This window comes from Athene cunicularia (genome assembly GCF_003259725.1).
Source record: "Athene cunicularia isolate RWA chromosome 1 unlocalized genomic scaffold, athCun1 chr1_part1, whole genome shotgun sequence".
Taxonomy (NCBI): Eukaryota; Metazoa; Chordata; class Aves; order Strigiformes; family Strigidae; genus Athene; species Athene cunicularia.
Window position 1 is genome coordinate 119,091,378 of NW_020799091.1, and position 17,741 is coordinate 119,109,118.

General features: G+C 41.4%; 1 protein-coding gene across 5 annotated transcripts in view; it reads left to right on the top strand.

Annotated features, from left to right (window-relative positions):
• IMPG2 (interphotoreceptor matrix proteoglycan 2) overlaps positions 1-17,741 on the top strand; it is a 62,872-nt gene that overhangs the window by 17,114 nt on the left and 28,017 nt on the right. For 3 of the 5 annotated variants that reach the window (XM_026845027.1, XM_026861522.1, XM_026853300.1), the window contains exons 4-6: positions 6,843-6,874; positions 6,973-6,996; positions 12,377-12,406. In XM_026845027.1, the coding sequence (XP_026700828.1) occupies positions 6,843-6,874; positions 6,973-6,996; positions 12,377-12,406 (86 nt within the window). The remainder of the gene's footprint in view (positions 1-6,842; positions 6,875-6,972; positions 6,997-12,376; positions 12,407-17,741) is intronic. The other 2 variants (XM_026867869.1, XM_026840937.1) reach the window with 1 other exon arrangement.

Below are 17,741 nucleotides of genomic sequence, written 5' to 3' on the forward strand. Positions count from 1 at the left end.
AACGAAGTTAAAAAAAATGAAGGTATGAAAAATGTGGAGTGGTAAAAAGAACAAAGCTATTTTCAAGAGGTTATAAAAAAGTAGATGTAAAGTCAAGAACATCCTTATATAGTCTGTGGTTCCTTAAAACAAACAAAAAACCCCCCAAAACCGCAATGTGCATAAGACACTGTAAACATTCAGCTTCTGCTGAAAGATACTAGTGAATACTTTTTACCTTATAGCTACCTTGCAAATAACTTTATTACTTACATTTTTTTTATGGAGCCTCAGGTGATTTCACATACTAGTAGTATGTATGTTCATATAAAAAAAACCCCAATGTCAGATCTCGTTATGAATATAATCCATAAATGTACTGTGATTAGAAGAGGAGGAAAAAAATACATTTCTTTCCTATGGAATAAAAAAAAATCTTTAATGTTTCTAAATGTTTCTACTTTTTTTTTTTTTAATTAACCTGACATATAACAGAAAACAAGGGCATAAGACACATGTGCATCTTGAAAGTAGGATTTCAGCTGTTTTTTAATAGAAACTGTATTATAACATTAAGCTACAGCACATGCTGACATTTTGAAGTGATATATGAAATGTTAAGAAACTTGGCACGTAACCATTAAGATGGTTGTAGTAGGCCTAAGAGTTGTCTGCTTAAGCTAAGGAGTTTCTGAGCTGTAGGAACGAAGAAAGAAACTCGCATAAACATAGATAAAGGCCCCAAGGGCAGAAGATGTGGAACCATATCGACAGAAGATAGTGCATTGTATGACCCAAAGGATTGGCCACAGAAGATAACAGACATCACACTTCAGATAAGGTGGGCAACGATTAGGGAAAAGGTGACGAGGAAGACTACTGGCCTTCATCCTGAAGACCCCCGAAGACCACCACCTGGAGGCGATGCGCAGGCACAAGAGTGACATGATTTTTTTAAAACTGCTGATGAAGTTTTTTGGACTAACCACGCCTTAATGGTAAACATGTATGTTTGTGTTGTGCAATCCTATGAATATGTATAAGGTACCTGCATTTAAGTGGTAAATCTAAGGGGCTTGGTGTGCACGCTTGTGGAGAAGCGATCCCCCATGCACCCAGCGCTGCAATAAAGAATGCCTGCTTTCTAAAGCTCTCATTCGGAGTCTTAGAGAGTTTTTTCTTCAACTGGCTTTTTGGTATCAGAAGGTGGCCTTTGGCTGTGGGGAAAAAAGAAGTGTTGGTGATTTTGATGTGTGATGACTTTGAGTAATTTTACAGCCTCTTGTTTAATACCCTTTTGATTGCCAGTGTGCTCTGAGCTTAACTCATGCTGGTGTGTCTATCAAACAATTTATTTTATTCAGCAAAACAAGTTGATAGGCTGCTGTGTGTATAGGCTAGAGGAATAAAATGTGACAATCAAGATGTAGAATACATCCGGTCTTGCTGTGTAGCTGCCAAGTTCCTGCTGGCATGTGAATATCTCCAAACTCCATGATTCCTCAGCCTTTATTATTTGTGGCAGTCTTGGAAACCTTATTTCCAAAGGAGAGAAAAGACCTAAGCAAACAGGGGAAGTGTAGATGATGGTGAAGAGGTAACTTACTGCTGGAGCAAGAGACACGAGTCAGGGCCGTGCCGCTGCTTAACCCTGGTCTCTGTTTGCACAGAGCTTCTTCCCATGTGGTAACGAAGCACCGTGCCTCAGCAGTATCTGCCACCACAAAGAGCTGCAGGAGACAGTCTGTATGAATTATTAGTTCAGTGGATATCATGAAATAGGTCTGATAGCATTCCTTGATGGATGAGAAGAACCAAAAATACCAATGGTCATACTTAGCTGTTTAACTGCCACACATCCGTTATAACGGTTGTGACCTTTCTGTTCATCAGAGTGCTTAAAGCATGGAAAGAGGGCCACCAACTTGCATGGCTTTGTCTTGTTCTGTTCTTAATGGGTAGCATAAAAAAAAAAAACCTCCTTAGCATGCTGAAATGGGCACTTAGCAATGTAAAATACATGACTTTGCCTGAATTCTGAGCTGTGCTTAAAGGTAGGGTGTAGCACCCCAGTGGTGTGAGTCATTTGTAACCACTTACTCCTGGTGCTGTAGTTTCGGACCGTGTCAAAGTAGATGGTTTTGTCTTCCTAAGGTCCCTGAGGCAGAAAGACCTCTTCTGCTCTCTCTCCTCTTCCTGTTCTGTGATCTTCCTTACTAACCATTGCGTTTCTCTGTTTAATCAAATGTCCTAATCAGTTTCCAGTATCTTTTTGATTGATGACTTAGACACCTTAACATTTTTTTTTTCTTTTTATAGAACTTCTCTGGTTTCTTCTAAATCTGGAAAAAAAGCAGATCTTGTCACATCCCACATTCCCCTTCATGAGTGCAAAAAAAAGTCTTCTGTTCTCCTTTGAGCCATTATGTCAGATTTCCTTCACCCCCTTTTGTATCCCCACACCTAGTATTCTTCTGTTGACTTTGGCTCTTTCCTTTTGCATTGCAAGTTTTAGCCTTCTCTAATTTGAAAAAGAAAAAACCCCAAACCTTCACCACACATATGCAAATAGATTAATTAGGTACAGTTGCTTCTCATCTCCCTTTCATCTCTTAAGTTCTTTGTGTTAGTTCTCTCTGGTCACTCTCTTCCAATTTGAGTCAAAATCTTACTTTTCAGTCTCTCTTTGACACCTGCCACAGCACAGAAACTGTCAGATGTGAAGCCTGTGCTCATCTCTTTCCAGGCAGAGCTCAGAACTGATGCTTCATCCTCATCATCCTTGTCTGAGTAGCTCCATTACTTTGCAAACCTGTAGTTCTTCCTTGTTTTCCCTGTTTTGCACCTTGTTTCTAGATAGTACTGCCTAACACACACTGAAGAATCACTTCTATGTTGTGAGTTCACCTCTGCTGTGGGGCTGATTTCTCCTGAATAGACTGGACCCTGAGGTTGTTTCTGACACCTTTCCATGGATCTCTGGCTTTCATTTCAAGTGGAACATGGTTAAAACAATCTCTGTTCCACTAAGCTTTCCCTGCTCTCTCTCCTCTTACTCACTGTGGACCATATTTTCCCCTTACCTATGAGAGCTGTGCCTCAGAGCATTGCTCTCCATCCTAGCCTTTCTCTCCAGCTTCAGTTCCAGACATTGTCATCTGTTTCCTTCAATTCTCCCCAGTGCTTTGACCTTGTCTCCATGAAAGCATCGTTCTGTTATGCATCAGGGAGGGGAATCAGGACAAGCAGAGGAGAGAATTGTTTCTCAGTACAGCTTTCCTGTTGGAAATGATGTGTACGGGTGAGTTAAATCAAACATGCTTGGTACAGTCCTTCACAGATGGGATTAACCTAATATGAGATTATTTAAGATCTCCTTGACATTTCCTCCACCTTTTTCTCTTGCCTGGAATTATCTCCAAGATATTTTGTCTTCTGTGTATAACTATCATCTCTCAGGATCAGACGGGAGTATCCTATATAATTGCTTTTCTGCAAGCTCATGAGTTAACAGCAGCTCATCTATCCGGTTGGTACTTTACGTGATTTGTGGTATTGTGGTAACCTGTATTAATGCTATGGACTCTTACTAATTTGTGATAATTTTGCATTATATAAAACTAACTGCAGTCTGTTAAGAACAGGAAGTGCTAGTGCAACGGACACAAAACTCAGCTCCTGGCTTTAGAAGAATTGGTATAATAATGTTATGAAGGTCTTGCTTCAAGAACACTAATTTTATACAAAGCATCTGCCAGAGGTAGCTTCACTGAATAAAAGCCATTCCCTTGAGCTTTGGTGTGACTGCTGCTGCTATGGAGAACTATTTATAGATCAAGTATTCAAAGGGTAAAGATGTTAATTAATCCTTGCAGATCCTTGTGCAGTAGGTATGTTTATAACTCTATCTTGTTAATGAAGGAACCGAGCCAAGGAGGTGAGGTGATCTGGCAAATGCTGTTCTGTACTAAATGAGAAACCAAGCCAATATGAGAACTCTAGAGCCCTTGGCTTCTAATTAGGGCAAAAAGGTGCTTGTTTGCCATGAAGTTCAAATATGTCACTGCTTGCCCTCACCCCAGACAGCAATGCAAATTAGACGTTTAAAAGAGAGGAAGGCAATCACACTACAAACTATTGCAGACTGTGTCAGCTCAGCAATAGCAGGATGCTTCATTTTCACATCCTCAGTTGAAAAAACCCCACATGTTTAACATTATAAAATTCAAGTCTCATATTTCAGTCTGTAGAACTGATCCAGAATCTGTGGATCTGTTTTTCAGCCCTCTGTAGACTGTAAGAAACTGAAGACTGGGTGTGAAGCTCATACTTTCCTTCTGAATTTACTGTAAAACCTAAGATTTTACCTGTGACATAAAGCTGCAAGATGATAATCTCTGTGCAAGCTTTGCATTAGCATATGGCATATGGGACTGATAATTCTTTCATCAACTCATTTGTAATTTAGAGTTCATGCTTTCTGTTGGTTTTGGTTTTGCAATAGCTTCACAGCATTATATAGCAAGCAAATGTAAGGGTGACAGTCTTCACCGTTAATTCTCAAAGCTGCTTTGGAATCCAGTGGGAGATTTTGTCTGAGAAAGCATGGTGATGAGTCAGGTCACTTAAACAGTCACTTAAAGCATGTAATCTGTTAAAATTATTTTATTGCGCAACAGATGTGATTTGCAATGAAGAGACAATATTCTGTCCTGAAGTAGGTGAATTAAGGAATAATACAGCTACCCTACACAGAGGCTGTCATTCAGAGCTAATTATACAGTGTTAGGCTTTGCTAGTTTACTACAAAACTGGATGAGTACTTAGTAATTTGATGCTTGCTTTTTTTTTTTTTTTTTTTTTTTTTTAATGTCGATATGGAGACAGTGTGTCATGTGGCCATTAAAATAATAATTTGGCATTTCAGGTTTGGTTCTTATAAATTCTTCTTGTGATTTATTGAATAGAAGACTTGGAAATAGCAAGGCACATTGATTAAGTCCTGGGGCTCAGGCTCGGGAAAGCTGGGTGATACCAGTTCCTCAGGCTGCCCTGCAACAGAGCTTTGGCCAAGGCACCCCTCGCTGGGGCGTCTTTGTTTCCTTGCTCTATGAACTGATCAGGACTATGCTGACCTCTGCTGTTAACAGCCTTTATGGACCAGTGAGTACAGCTGCTGAGTACAGACTACCAGGTGGTATTAAAAAGATCTGTGGGGTCCCTAATAACTGTGTTAGTTTTTAATAGCACGTACAAACTGCCTTGACTGACTGAATATGGAAGAAATTATCTTTTTCTAATGAGCAAACGCTTTTTCCTATGTGGGCTACTACTTACACAGAACTTTCCAAAAGCTTGTAGAGAGGAAATCGCTCTCTGCTCCTTGCAGATCCCAGTGTACTAAAGCTAAGTACAAGCACAGTATAGAGCAGTGTAATGAGTCCTTAAAAAACCCCCACCCAAAGTCCAGTACAGTTTTAGCAGCCCTGAGTTAGACTTTTCAGGAGACTACCTAGTCTTATTAGTTTCCTTGTCATTTAAAACGGGTCTTGCTGTGTATTAGTTTTTCATACTAAAGTATCTCCAAATACTTTATTTAATGGATTTGCTCAATAAAGGTTAGCCAAAGGACATGCTGAAAAGCAAACTGACTGAAATTAGTATTTTGGCAAGCTTTCCTCAGGATGCCTGCTGTTCCAGCTGTGATCACACTTACTGTCCACACATGTCCTGGAAAGAAGAGGAAGGTAGTCATTGATGTGGCTCCAAATCAGTAAAGACTGAACTTTTACACTTTCTTAGAAACTTAGAAACACAGGTGAAGAGAATGAGCAGGCTAACCTGCTCAAAAAATCTCTTTTGCCGTTTTACCCTGCCTTTACAAAAAGAATAACCAGGATAGCTTAGAGTGACAACCCTTAGGTCACTAAATACATATGAGTGTTTCGCAGAGAAGCTTTCAAAGTGGAAATAGTATGTGTTAAGTTTATTGTAATCAAACTTCAAAGATACTTGAGTTGATCTACTTTGTGTTTTTACTGAAAAATATATCTGCCTTGATTATGTAAAGAAAGCCAGGCCATTAAACAAACTACCAAATAATCCCTTTTTCCCCAAACCAGAGAGAAACAGAAATGTTGTGGCTGGCCAATAATCTACAAATATTTTATACTCTGTTCACATTGGTACAGCAGCAGGATACATCACTATTCCTCAACAGCTATCATGCTGCAAACTGCTCAGTTTGTCCTCTACTTCTTGTGGGGTTCCTCACAGAAATGCCTGTGACTCCTCTTGAGAACCAATGGCACTAATATCACAAGAATTTTGATGAAAAAACATGAACTGTGTAGCCCTGCCTTAGCCTTTATACACCAATAAGTGAAAAAATGTCATCCCTGTCACTTGTATAACCCTAAAGAAAGTCATCAGACTAATCCTGCTATGTTACTTTAAGCTGTAACTGTACTTTCAGAAAGATTGTTTTAAATCTATAGACAAGTAGGAGTAATATTGTATTTTTTAAGACCACTTGCTTGAAAGGATCTTTGCTAGCCTCCTCTAAGGTGAGAGAACATTGTTCCTGCAGAACAATGCAGGAAAATGCAGAAAAGAGAGCATTTTCTGAGAAACCCAGTGCTCTTTACAGCATCTGTTATTGAGTTTTAGTTGTATTCTGGAAATGCAGGACACACTTTCTTTTCAGCAGGGACTTTGTTAATAAATTTTGAACTTAACAAATGAACATAGAACAAAAAATTGTTTTGTCACAGGGGAGGTAGCAAACTGGTGTAAACCGCATTTGAATTCCTTTCACCTTATGATACTCAAATATACTTAGGATTTGTTTGTTTCTTTTCTAGAAACAGTCCTATACAAAGGAAACAATGGGCAGGTGAGTATCTGTGTTTGCCTTGCCTTTTATTCTCTCTGGAGAGAACAACAGGGCTGAGTTGTGACATTCTGTAACCTTTTCTTTCTTTTTATTGTCAGCTCCTGCACTGATTGGTCATGTGGGTAAGTAATTTTCCCTTTTTAAAGGCTCCTGATAGGTCCTTTCTCCAGTTCTTGCTGCTGCTGGAGTTGATTCATGCACCTAAGATGAACAAAATTCACCTTTGTGCAAAAGGGCATGAAGAAGAGTGTTGTGGAGAGATCCTGAGGTTCTTGTGTGGGAACCTCTGTCCTGGCATGCTTGGCATGCTCAAAATATCTCAGCAAGTCTGGGGCTTGTACTTTTGCTTATGTCATTACCTTGTTGGCTGTTGGGCACAGATGCAAGCTGTTTACCTGAAGAGGTTTAGTGGGGGAAATCTATTTTGGGAGAGAGATATATCCATAGATACTTGTCTTCTGGTTATCCTGAGAACCTTTCCTAAAGGCTTTAAGATAGTCCTGGTCATTGTTACAAAAACCAAAAAAGTGGAATGTTTTTGAAGTGCGTTTTAAAGAAAACTTTTTTGAGAGAGGTGTTCTAAAAACAGCTTCAAGGGAGTTGGCTGCTTGGGCTCCTCACACTCCTAACAAGGCAATAAAAATGAAAACTGGTCTGAATTGTGGCTTTTTTTTTTACCAAAGTAAACCTGAACTTAACCTGTTATTTTCATGTCTTTGAACTGAAATGAAAACCAGTTCAAATTATTACTCCATTCCTACTCAGAACTTAATCTAAGCTGTTATTTTTAGAGCAATTCAAACCCAAACAACCTAGTGCTGAACTCATCTGGAAAACGGGCAGGTTCAATTCCCTGCTTTACAAGCCACATAAAGCTATGATAAATATGAGTAATTCATTTACAGGGAAGAGTTATCACTTGACAGACCTTAACACCCACTCCCCTGCCCCCCAACTTCCCAAATTAGGTATCCTCATAATAATTTCATAACCACAACATTGTATGTTAAAATTAGTAAAGTTGAGACAATAAGGACAAAATTATTCCTAATAGATTGTTTTCTCTCTGTCCTGTTGAGCTGAACAAAAGCACTCCCCAAAGCCTTCTGGACAACTGGGTAGTGTACATCTGTTCAGAACTTTCTCTGTTGAGAATAGAGCATTGACTAAACTTTTATATGCTTTTCTTGTCAAAGAGGAAATTAAAACAAATAATAAAAATCTTGTCCCTGTAAACCTTGTGGGTCCAATTCTTTCTCATTAGCACCGGTCATTCTCTAGACTGGCTCTTTACATGAATGGAACCACATCTTATTTATCAGGAAGTGTGAATTCAGAGATACAGTTATCTCAGTTTGAATGTCAAAGACTCTGAAAAAATTAATCTTTCAGAAGAAGTTTGGGTTTGAAAACCTATTGTATAGCTCTATGTGATCATTCAGGAAATCTAGTAAATGCAGAGAGGAATTAGAGTAAACACTAATCCAGAGTCACTGCATGCACTGGGCTAAACAACCTAACAATGCAAAAAGCTCAACATTTGACTGAGAGGAGGATCAGAGTGATTAATGTGGTACTTTTGTACAAAAGTTATCAAGTGCTTTGTGACAGGCATTAAAGGGGCTCCAGTAGACAACTGGCAAACTTCATCCAACTTAATTCACTGTGGGGCTGTATTGCATCTGTCTCAAAAATACACTGCTTTTATCCCAGTATATATTACTTCAGATTGTTCATAGCTTTAGGATGGGATGTTATCACAGTCAGTTTAAACTTTGGTTTTACTATATCTTTTCCTCTAAAAGTTGTCTTGTGCTTGGATATGATATTGTTTTATAGCATAAAGAGAGTGATATGGGACCGAATCAATGACACAGAAGCAAGCAGATTTGCTCTGGATAATAGAGCATCAGGAATAAATTCATATAAATTATTTTGGCAATATTAAAAACCCCAAAATTATCCTAAGAGTGTTTTGGCCATCTTAGAGTATTTGTAGTTAAAGATGTGAAGTCTGTAAGCCAGAGTCATATAAAAACACAGCCATGATTGGCTGTGATGGGTAGAAGATATCTCATCTAACTGTAGACATCTTCCATCAAGAGGAGTGAGCAAGTGTCCTGGTTCAGCTAGGATAGGGTTGAGTTTCCCCAGCAGTGGGAAGGGATTCAGGTCCGGGCGCCCAAGAGTGACAACAGTTTGTGTGTGGCTTTTGTCCCTGAGAGCACGCGCGATGGGGCTGCTCTGTCCTGTTGGTATAGCTCTGTATATCTTTTGTCCTGATCACTGTTAATACTGCTTATTGCTATTGTTGTTGTTTGGTTTATCATTTTTTACACTGTTGTATTAATTTTTTCCCCATCCCAACCCCGATCTTGCTCCCTGCCCTGTCCAGTCTGAGGGTGGGGGAGGGACAACGGCGTCGTGGTCTCGGGTCTTGGCAGGGCCTGAGGCACCACAGCAAGCCATCTCAGTATTGCCAACAGGCAAGGTCATTATTTCCTGCAAAAATGTACTAGACCTCCCAGTACACATCAGAATAAAATTAAGACCTTTTAAAATGTTCTGTAATAAGACAAAGTACCCAACCCAGGATCAAGTCCAGCCCCTAAGGCCCAGTGTGGGAAACCCAGCATCGCGTCCCTCCTGCACAGGAGATGTGAGCGGGTTCTGCCGCTTCCTGGGCAGAGCTGCTGTTGTGCAGGGAGAGGCTGATCCAGTGCGGGGCGATGCGGTGATTTGACTGTGGCTGTCTCGCCTCCCCACTGTGCCATCTGTGTCAGGACAGGGAATCAAGGGATGGCAGGGCTGCACTAATGCACCAGCTTTGGGTATCTAGCTGATCAGGTGAGGCTCCCGCGTGGCCAGAGAAGGGACAGGCTTCTCCAGAGGATGCCTTGAGGCAGGGATCTAGCAGGGGTGCTCTGACTCGTTCTCTGGTGAACTCGTTTTTCTGATGAATGTGCAGAAGCAGTCATTTCAGCTGCTGGCCTAGCATTAGGCCTATTTCTCAGTCTGTTTTCCCACTGATAAGAATATAGAAAATTTTGCCTTAAGTTTGTTTTCTAGAGCATAGCCCAGGCACGAGAAGCTAAAAAAGTTTTTTTCTTTTTACAAGCTTTGGCTAATCTTTTTTTTTTGCTGTGCAACAATTGTTTCTGTGAAATGATTTCTTAATTTGGGGCTGATCTGGAATGGAAGACAGAGCCTTGATATCTGCTGGTTGTTTTAACTACACTACCTTTCTAGATTAAAGCAAAACTATGCTGAAATATGAACATCTGTAGAATTGAAGCTGTGACTTAAATAATTTAATGCATCTCATAATCCTACATCGATGTCAATACTGTGTCTCTGTCTAGCTGGAAAAAGCTGGTTTCAGCTAGTTAATGCTAGGGTAGTTTTTGTGTATGCTACAGAAAGGTGGCTTATACTTGCATGATTTACTTCTCAGAATAACTCGCAATCTGGCTTTACTGACAATTGCGTAACAGCAAGATGAAAGTTTGTTCCTGTAAGGCTAGTGCATGCGTTCATGTAGGTTAAATGCTCAGCTAGACTGGCCTTTTAAGGAACTGAGGGATTAAGCTAAGTACTGCTGAGGAGAAAAACCTCAAAGGAAAAGTAATATATGGGATATAATCCAGATGTGTATAGAGCAGCCCACTGGACATTGTAGAGTTTTGCACCAGTTGGATGTGTCGAAGCACTACATTATCTAAAGACTTTTAATGATTGCTTTATTCAGTAGCCCATTGGGACTTTGCATGATGCTCTCTTAATATTATGGAGTATGTCTCATAACAATAACACAGTCATTTTGTCCAATTCCTGGAGGGTCGGAAGTCAGATCTTGAGATGCAACTGAAGGCAAAGGAGTAAGCACAAAATTGCTGCAGTAGAAAACTAGAGCTTTTAGGTCATAGCCTTGCTTTAGTGATGCATACACAATAACATACTGAAGAAAAGATAAGGAGTGTGGGGATAGTTGGAAAGGATGAGTATAATGCACTACTTTTTCACTTCTTCAGAAATGGCTATTAATGTCAAATGAAATAAATAGAAGCATGTGTCATTTCTGACTGGTACTAGCTGAAATTAGTCACAATAAATTATGTCTGGACCTTTGTTCTGTCAATGTTCTCTGCTTCGACCTACATTGGTAAATTTAGGTTCCATATATTATCAGTGGTGGCAGCAATGGTTGGTGATGTATCCACCTAAATTTTGTACCTTTAATCTAAATGTGCTTCATGAAAGAAAAAGAGTTTGTCTTCTGTGCTGAGATCATTTCAACAGTTCAGCAGTTCTGCCTGCAGTGAAGTAAAAACATACCTGAGCTCATTTACTGTCTGCATGTGGACTTGGCAATGACATTGCTCGTTTCATAAAATTTTTGAGCATCTGCACCCCCTGTGAAGAGTTCCACACTGCTCCTTTTCAGTTGTATATTTTTTTTTGTTTTCCCTACTATCATGTAGCAAATATAAAAGGTTTGTCCTGCTTTAATTAAAACCAAAAGAAGTAAAAATTCAAGAACTACCTAAATGAAAATTAAGATAAATGCAAGTACAATTTAAAAGGAAAAGAATCTTAATACAAGTCTCAGTCTTGCATTCTGTACTTGCATAAAAATACTTCTAAAATTGCATGCTTACTTAGTTCAACAATGTGTGATTAAAATATTTAAAAAGGAGAAAATCAGGCCATAAAATGAGTTTCCCTTCATTCTGCAATAAGACCATTGAAATAATGTTTAAGAAAGATAAATGCCTGACACAGCAAATTAGACTTTAGGACATTCAAACTGATAAACAATGATATCAATCATTGACAAACTGATAGATGTTCAGAATGTGTAGTACAAATCTGAAGATGTTACCTTCTTCAACCACAAAGTTGAGTTTGTGTTAAACCTTGAGTAGCAACATAGAGAAAAATCCGAATAATACCTCTATAAAACTCCAGGGGGAGATGGTGGGGTGGTGGTGTGTGTGTGAAATGGTATCACCAATGCCCCATTTGACAGGTCCTGTGTGGTATTTCTCCTTAATAACACAGCATGGCTGCACATAAAGAACTTACTTAGGCTCTACAGTTGCCTATGAGTCGATGGGACTCTGTATATGCTTTGGTGGACTGGAAACTATCGAGATTTTTCCTGACATGACTGATGTCACACAGAAGTACGTACCATGGGGTTTGAAAAAGGGGAACATAGGCTGTATTTTTGAGCTGTGTTTGCTGTATTTATATATATATATATATAGGCTGTCCATAAGCACTGTTTGCTTCAGATCAACTTCTGAGGCCCTTATAGGTCTTGTCTTACACCAGCCTAGGTCTTGGTGTCTAACAGAGCTGTGTGATCTGAAACAGGTTGTTTCTGCCAAGGAAACTCAGTGCAGTGTTGTTCGTTCTGCTTAGACATCTGCTTGTGTATATTCCTTCCTGCCTCTCCATACACATGTGTATGTTTTATATATTTTGCTTACTCCTCAGACAAGGTGGCCCAGAGCATCACTCATGCAGGTAGGACAATAGAAATTACATTTCATATATATATATATGTCTCAAATTCACAAAAAGCTCTTGCCAAAATACATTCCCTCCACCTGCAGTGGCTTGCTTGTGTAGATAGTTAAAAATAAAGCCTGGGCCCTGGATTAATTCTGGGGGGAAAAAAAAAAAATCCCTTATATTTTAAATGGTGTGACTGAAGGCAAATTTGAATCTGTGTTTACCTTGAAAAACTGTGTGTTCAGGCAAATCAGTATATGCATTGTCCTGTGCATTTTGATTGACTTCCTTAGAGCTACCTAGTACTATTGCTGCCTTTTTAGGTGATTAATAAAGGGGGCATTTTGAAAAATTAAAATGTTAAGGGGAGTAGAAGGCAAAAAGAAATGGATGCAAAAAGAAAGCAAACCTCAGTGTTCTGGTAAAGCAATGAAAAAACAATGTTGTCCATAAAGTGAGGTTGATTATAAAAGTTTCTTAAAACAGTATTTTTATCCTCCTGAGAAAAAAAGTGGGAACAATTAATTTTAACAAATTCAGTACTTGACTGGTCTGTTTGGTTAGATTGATTAGGGTTTCGCTAGGTGTTATTTAAGCCCTTGACTTTAAATTTTCAGCCAGATGTGAGCTAGAATTTTGTCCGAAGATCAGTTAGCTCTTGGGGACTTGTATTTAAAACCCCCTTAGTGCCAGTAAGAATGCATTACCTGGCCTTGACAAAGAGTGTGGCCTGTTGCTGCTTAAGGTGACAGGTTTGCTACGCTGTAAAGGAGAGCGACCTTATTCTCAGCTCACTTTTCAGCATTCTTATGGTTGCCCTGTGGCCCGGTTTGGTCTGTGGTTGCCACTATGTGGCTAACTTGGTGCCTAAACTGATGTTACTAAGCGAAGCGCCCCGTTGGAGAGCTGCCACTCATGTGAGTCAGTGACCGAGAGAGTCCTCTGGCACCTTTGAAACTTGGAGAATTTTATTTTGATACATCTATCACTGATAATCTAATCTAGAATTAATACTTTACTCTAGAAAGCTAATTTTAGGCTTTTCCACTTGTAAACTGCTGCTCCTTTGAAAGTGTGGTTTGTACCATAGCATTCTCTCTTGTTTTTCTTGTATACTTTGAGGATTTTTCTTTTAAAACTCAAGCAACTTAGTTTAAATTGATCTTATTGGGTACATTGGCAAACACAACTGTACTGGGTGTGGGTGCCCAGATGCTTTGGGGGGGGGGGCTGCAGGATGGCCTCTGTGAGGAGAGGCCAAGGCTGCCTCAAACTGGGTACGGCTGGTTCCAGATGGCTCCAATGGACCCACTGCAGGGCACAGCTGAGCCCCTTGGTGATGGCGGCGGTGTCTTGGGGGTAAAAACACTGCACAGGGAGAGGCGGAGGGAACAACAACAAAAAAGAAATGGTGGGATAGGGAACACCAAGGTCCAAGGGGGAGGAGGCACTCCACAGCAGAGCAGGTATTCCCTGCAGCCCAGGGAGTACTCACACAGGAGCAAGTAGACATTTTCTGAAGGATCTGCTGTCCCTGGAGAGCCCATGCTGGGTAGAGGAGTCAGGAGATAAGCTGAGCCTGGAAAAGGGTGGAGGATCGGTGATGGTGTAGCATTTATCTGCTTCTCACTACCCAAACCTATTTAAATATTCAATAAATTAATTTTCCCCAAGCTGAGCCTGTTTTGCCTGTGGAGGTAGTTGGTAAGCAATCTTCCTGTCTTTGTCTTGACTCAGAAGCTTTTTCATCTTATTTTCTCCCCTCTCATAGAGAAGGGGGAGTAAGAGAGCAGGCGGACGTGTGTTTGGCCCTTAGCTGAGGCTAACCCACCGCAGAATTGGGTGCTCAGTTCAGTTGGTCAGATAGTCACTTAGGTCCTTTTGAGGTGCCCTAAGTTACAGCACACACCTGTGTAAGGCTGACAGGGGTGGCGTGGGAGCCCTGGGTGACCTGTGCCTCCTGGGGCAGCAGCTGGAGGTCAGGAGTGCTGGAGGCCCCTTGAAGAATGTTAGGCACTCACCCGTGGGCAGCTGGATAAAGTCCTGGGAGACTCAAGTTGAGCTCTGAGCCTACCACAGCAAGTCATGTTTCTCACTGTCCCCTTTTAAAGAGAAAGAGAGTGATACGAGGCTTAGCTAATGTTTATATATGGATTTAAGCACTTCAGCTGAATAGAACATCAGAAATCCTGTAGCAGAGTTGTTCCACTGCACATCACTTGGCTTTTTTTGAGTTTTTATTCTGGCCTTAGTTACACTAAACAGTCTGTAATAAGTAAAATCCCATATTGTTTCACCTCTCCTGAAAAGTAGAATCATATTTTTTTCTGAACATACCATCATTAAACATGATGCACTAAAATGCTTTAGTTATTGATGCTGTAATTTGGTGAGACTCTGGTATAGATATAATCTAATGCCTATTGAAATTGGTAAGAGTAATGCATCCTTGGAGTTAGGTGAAATCCCTTGGGAAGTTGCCTTGAAGGATATGGGAGTCCAGGAAGGCTGGACATACTTCAAGAGCGAAGTCTTAAAGGCAAAGGAGCAGGCTGTTCCCATGTGGCAGAAAACAAGGAGACATGGTAACTGAGGCTGAGGAAAAGGCTGAGGTGCCAAACGCCTACTTTGCCTCAGCCTTTAGCAGTGGAACTGGCTGTTCCCTGGACACCCAGCCTCAGGAGCTGGGAGATGGGGAGGGGGAGCAGACTGAGGTCAGCACAGTTGAAGAGGAGGTGGTCAGAGACCTGCTGCACCACCTGGGTGCACACAGGTCTGTGGGACCGGATGGGTTACACCCAAGGGTGCTGAGGGAGTTGGCAGATGTGCTCGCCAAGCCGCTGTCCATGATTTACCTGAAATCATGGCTAACTGGGGAGGTCCCATTGGACTGGAGGTGGCAAATGTGACACCCATCTACAGGAAAGGCAGAAAGGACCATCCAGGAAACTATAGACCTGTCAGTCTGACCTTGGTGCCAGGGAAGGTCATGGAGCAGGTCATCTTGGGTGCCATTAAAAGTCATATAATGGACGCCCAGGGGATCAGGCCCAGTCAGCATGGGTTTATGAAAGGCAGGTTCTGACTGACAAACCTGATCTCCTACTACGACAGGGTGACCTGCTTATTGGATGAGGGAAAGGCTGTGGATGTTGTTTACCTTGACTTTAGCAAGGCCTTTGACACTGTTTCCCACAGCATTCTCCTGGGGAAACTGGCTGCTTGAGGTTTGTATGTGCACACGCTTCACTGGGTAAAAAACTGTCTGGATGGCCGGGCCAAAGAGTTGTGGTGAACGGAGTTAAATCCAGTTGGCGGCCGGTCACGAGTGGTGTCCCCCAGGGCTCGGTGTTGGGGCCACTCCTGTTTAACATCTTTATTGATGATCTGGACAAGGGGATCGAGTGCACCCTCAGTCAGTTTGCAGATGACACCCAGTTGGGTGGGAGTGTTGATCTGCTCGAGGGTAGGGAGGCTCTGCAGAGAGACCTGGACAGGCTGGAGCCATGGGCTGAGCCCAACTGGGGGAGTTTCCATAAGGCCAAATGCCGGGGGCTGCCCTTGGGCCACAACAACCCCCAGCAGCGCTACAGGCTTGGGGAGGAGTGGCTGGAGAGCTGCCAGTCAGAGAGGGACCTGGGGGGGGGGATTGATAATGAGCCATCAGTGTGCCCAGGTGGCCAAGAAGGCCAATGGCATCCTGGCTTGTGTCAGCAATAGCGTGGCCAGCAGGGAAAGGGAAGGGATCTGACCCCTGTACTCGGCACTGATGAGGCCGCACCTCGATGACTGTGTTCAGTTTTGGGCCCCTCACTACAAAAAGGACATTGAATGACTCGAGCGTGTCCAGAGAAGGGCAACGGAGCTGGTGCAGGGTCTGGAGCACAGGTCGTACGGGGAGCGGCTGAGGGAACTGGGGGGGGTTTAGTCTGGAGGAGGCTGAGGGGAGACCTCATCGCCCTCTACAGCTACCTGAATGGAGGGTGCAGAGAGAGGGGGATGAGTCTCTTTAACCAAGTAACAAGCAATAGGACAAGAGGGAATGGCTCAAGTTGCACCAGGGAAGGTTTAGACTGGCTCTTCGGAAGCATTTCTTTCCAGACGGGGTTGTTGGGCATGGGAATGGGCTGCCCAGGGAGGTGGTGGAATTCTCCATTCCTGGAGGGGTTTAAGACTAGGGTCGACATAGCACTGAGGGATCTGCTGGAGTTAGGAATGGTCAATGTTGGGTGAACGGTTGGACTGGATGATCTTCAAGGTCTTTTCCAACCTAGATGATTCTGTGAATTTAATTGGAAAATATTTCATCTGATCAATTAAGCAGTAGTTTTAATTTCAGTTCTAAGATGATAAACATGTAAGGAAACTAAATCCCTCTAAAATATAATAATCTTAAGAAAATCTAAATCCTCTTAATGTGAGTTTTGGTTGTTTGTTTTTTAGCAGAAAGAAGCTGATGTTTTTTGAATGAGTTACTTGTGGCTCTTTATATGTGTGATGGCAATGGCAGAGAGAATAGCAGAGGATATCTTGTCTAAATTATACTTGCTAGTAAAATCTGGCTTTCCAGTCTTAGCAATCATTTCAAGATTTATTGAGGTTGTCAAAGAATCAGCACAGTTATCTTGCACTATGCTGGTTGAGAACAGGTACCAATGTCCACAAGATGGAAGCAGACACAAATAACTGTATATATCAAAGCCTGCATATTGCTCATCGACTTCAGTTGTTCAAGAATATACATGAAGGTACTGTTTAAACTCTTAAATAAGTATTTTTCTGCTTTGTTCATCTAGAGATTATTCTCTTTTTCATTAATATTTTCTAATTGTTACGTAGATCTCAACCTGTCAGTTTAACATTTCCTGAACTTACAAATTCCACAGATTTTTTCTTCAGGTTTGTTTATTGGTGAGTGTTATGTGTCTGGGAGAGGCAGAGGGAGAAACAGTGAGATATTAACTCTGTGAAACTAATCATACGTTTGATCATATGCTTGTGCATTGGTATCTTTAGTATGTAACTTTGGATCTGGTTACCTGGCTGGTGCTGGAAGCCTTTATTTTTTTGAGTGATACAGAGACAGATTATATGTCCTGAAGAAGGGAAAATATCCATCAACTTTGACAGAAGTTTTGCTTGAGGACAGATGGCAAGACCAGTCACCTAGTATGTGAATCAAAAGTTAAACTTGGCAAGGCTAGGAACCGTGGCTCACATAGTATCAGTGCTCGCATATATTACAGTGAAGACTCCTTGATACTGAGCTTATTTTATGGCACAAGTATGACCACCAATAAAAAAGGAGTTCCTTTAGAAGTGAGAGAAATATCTCAATACAGTGAAC